The 3,239-nt window shown below is 36.8% G+C and overlaps 1 protein-coding gene across 1 annotated transcript; it reads right to left on the bottom strand.

Annotated features, from left to right (window-relative positions):
• Positions 1-1,324: 1,324 nt before the first annotated feature.
• On the bottom strand, positions 1,325-2,572 carry LOC141601256 (protein PHYTOCHROME KINASE SUBSTRATE 4-like). Its single transcript, XM_074421519.1, has one exon. It carries the CDS (start codon positions 2,570-2,572, stop codon positions 1,325-1,327), a length of 1,248 nt encoding a protein of 415 aa, XP_074277620.1.
• Positions 2,573-3,239: the final 667 nt, after the last annotated feature.

Here is a 3,239-nt window from a genome sequence, read left to right as displayed (position 1 = left end):
AAGACGCACGCAAGGAGGGTTTAAGCGGCTAGGATCGTTCTTTTAGAAAGAGAGTTTAACCTACTAATACCATATAAAATTTGGTAATCGTTGATTATGTACTTGGTTATAATATATATAAGCCAAGTACAATAATATACATTATATCACAATGTACAAGGCTAGAGAATTAAACAAATATTTACGATATTTACATTCTACTAATAATAGCTACCCTATAAAAACTGTCATAGTGCATGTCCAGCAGACTTGGATTTGCTTTATAAAGTTATCTTCAGTTTTATGGTTTATAGATTTTATAAATGCATGCAGTATTATAAAGATGAAAGCACATTTTCATTATTGTCATCAACAACTGTCAAAATAATTCTTAGACATTAGACTAGTACGGAATGATACTACCATACAAGTCGTGTGACGTGTATGTCATCATGCTAAATGCTAATGTTGCAAATAATCGAATTCTAATACTAAATTTATCCTCCTCCGTAGGTATTTTCGATTGTATTTATATATTCCTCAAATGGCGTGACCAAAATCATCTATTTTTCTTACTAGTGATCTATGACAAACCAATAAAAAAGGAAAACCAAAATAAGCATCGAAATGAGACAAAAAAGAAGGTAAAAAAAAAAAGCGTAAAATAGTAATGCAAAACTATTCTTACCCTATATGAATTATGGATAGACATAAATCAGGAGTCAAATAACAAGCCAGTAAAGCGAAGTTTTACCAATTACTATCATCAATCAATATTTGGCAATTTCATGTTTCAAACGGTCGGCTTTCAACCAAAAGGCCTGTCTTACTCTTAGCATTTCCATTGACACAGGCTGCTCCAACAGCTTGAGGTCTACCACTCACATGTATAATGTATTGTCGGGAGCAGCGGGCCCAAACACTTTCCTGGGCTAATTTCTACTACTTCCGAACATCAAATATCCACTACTATTCTTCACACTACTCCCCATCACCATCGTAGTTCTCCACGACATGCCTTATGGCATTGTATGCTATTTCCGAGTTTGTGGGGGCCAAATTAGTAAGGGTAACACGGTTGAAGCCCTCGGATATGGTCACGTAATCATTTTCGTTTACATTATTGCTATTATTGTTATTATTGTTCTCGTTTCTACCTTGATTACTATAACATGAACAAATAATCCCAAGTTTGCTCATACTACTACCAGCAGGGTTTAAAATCTCGGCCGAGTTGTATTGGATTTTCACTCTACCGATACGAGATATCGCCCGAGAAATCACCGAGATTCACCGCGATCTGTCCGTTACAACCGATTAAGGACCGATTATACCGATACCGCGACTACGACCGATACCGAGATTTAAAACCATGACTACCAGTATTCAAACTAGGAACGATGACCTCATCAATTGAATCCCTACAGGGATATGTCATCGTAGAAAAGCTCTCTATTTCAAACAAATCAGAACTTCCATCACTCACATTCTCATCCTCGTAGCTCGTTCTACGTGACTTGGAGCTTTGGAGGCATTTCGGTTGAAACGCCTCTAAGGAATCGCGATGTAGGTCCTCGTTGCCAGGATGTCTAATATTCAACATTTTCTTCAAACCAATTGGCTGATTATTTTCAAGTATTGGAAATGTAAACCCATTGCTAGTTGTTCTCGCAATAGCAATAGTAGGAGTGGCAGCAGCAACATCATCATACAATGTCAATGGCCCAACCACCTTGGAATTTAAGCCCAATGGCGAAAACCCACCATTCGATCCATTATTGTTCCCGTTGTTGTTACTATTATCCTCAAATGTTTGAATTGGGTTACTAGCCATGACATCAACGTTTGAGCTCTTGGAGTCATGAGGATGCGTTGACAATTTTGTCAACGTCAAATTTGTACCTATACTTTTGGGACTACTTTGTCTAAAGGAGTACAAAGAATTACTAGCATTAGACGAAGTACTCTTCCTAAGATCAACCATCTTCTCCTCGACTCGAACCGCCTTTTTACCATAACAAGGGCATTTTCTTCCCCTATTAAGCCATTTTGTGCTAAACCTAGGCCCCTTTGAACTCACATGACTATTATTAGTTGTGCCTCGACTCCAAGTACTATTATTCGTTAAGCTCTTAATTATGTTAATTCCAACTGAGCCAGGCGGGTTTACCAGCAAACCCGCCTGGCTATTCCAACTTGCTTCTGAAGAAGCTGTTGGTGTAGCACGAAATGACCTCGTTCTGTCGCTACTTTCGCTATGTCGAGCACCATAGCTGCTCGTTGTTTCTACAGATGATGAGACGGACGACAACCTAGGAGGAATTGGTGAGACGACATCGAGCTCTTTGTCTCTTTGTTTTTGTAGGAGGTTGTCATGGACACCACTGAAGTATTTAGCAGCATCAAATATGCTAATTTGATCAGATTCCTCTGTATTATTATTCTTGTTCTTCTTCTTGTTATTAATGTGAGGTTTAAGGAAAGAAGAGAAGGACACATCTTCTGGTGAAGCAAATTGAGCTCCAACTATGGAGGGTTCGATGACATCAAACTTTGGCTTATTCTTTTGTTGTTTAGGATCAAACTGATCCATTTATTGCAAAGAAGTAATGCACCTTACGTGTTTTTGAAGGAGATTATTGTGAGAATTATTTTGTTTGCCCTTGTAGCTTTAGCTATGAAATTTGGGAGTTTTTATAAATTTTGAACAATGTTTATGAACATAGCAACTAGATTGGTGCATATGTATATTGGATATGGCTTTGAATTTTATTATGTCGAAAAGTTATGAGGCTTAAATGGGCACAAACGATTCACATCGAGTATATATTATATATGCAACTAGCACATTTATACTATAATGTCCATATCATGATAAATGGGATCATAAATTGTGGCTAGTTGATGGGAGACATTCATTTTTTCAAAGTAAAGTTTGGAATAAATTAAAGTTGGTCTACTCTTGTAGATGCATTTCCCCACCACCCCCACGCAATGTATTGATTTTTATCTTAGAAAAAAATGTTTTTTTTTTTTTAGGTATAAACGAAGGGAGAACTCCGAAATTAAATAAGCTATTATACGGGGAATAGCCACCCAAGAATATGCCACAAATACTATCCTACAACCAGTTGTATAGTAGCATTGTACAACCGCCTTAAAGTTATTGAGCTCTTATACAAAATTGTTGACCTATTTTACAAGTTATTGAGTTATTTTACGAAATTATTGAGCTGAATAATTATTATGTTAACCTCAAT

This window comes from Silene latifolia, chromosome 9 (assembly GCF_048544455.1).
Source record: "Silene latifolia isolate original U9 population chromosome 9, ASM4854445v1, whole genome shotgun sequence".
Taxonomy (NCBI): domain Eukaryota; kingdom Viridiplantae; phylum Streptophyta; class Magnoliopsida; order Caryophyllales; family Caryophyllaceae; genus Silene; species Silene latifolia.
The sequence above is the reverse complement of the archived record's forward strand: the minus strand, read 5'-3'. Positions and strand labels throughout refer to the sequence as shown.

What these genes read in the sequence shown, in the direction of transcription:
- LOC141601256 (XM_074421519.1), bottom strand. Translation starts at nt 2,572, where the DNA reads ATGGATCAGTTTGATCCTAAACAACAAAAGAATAAGCCAAAGTTTGAT.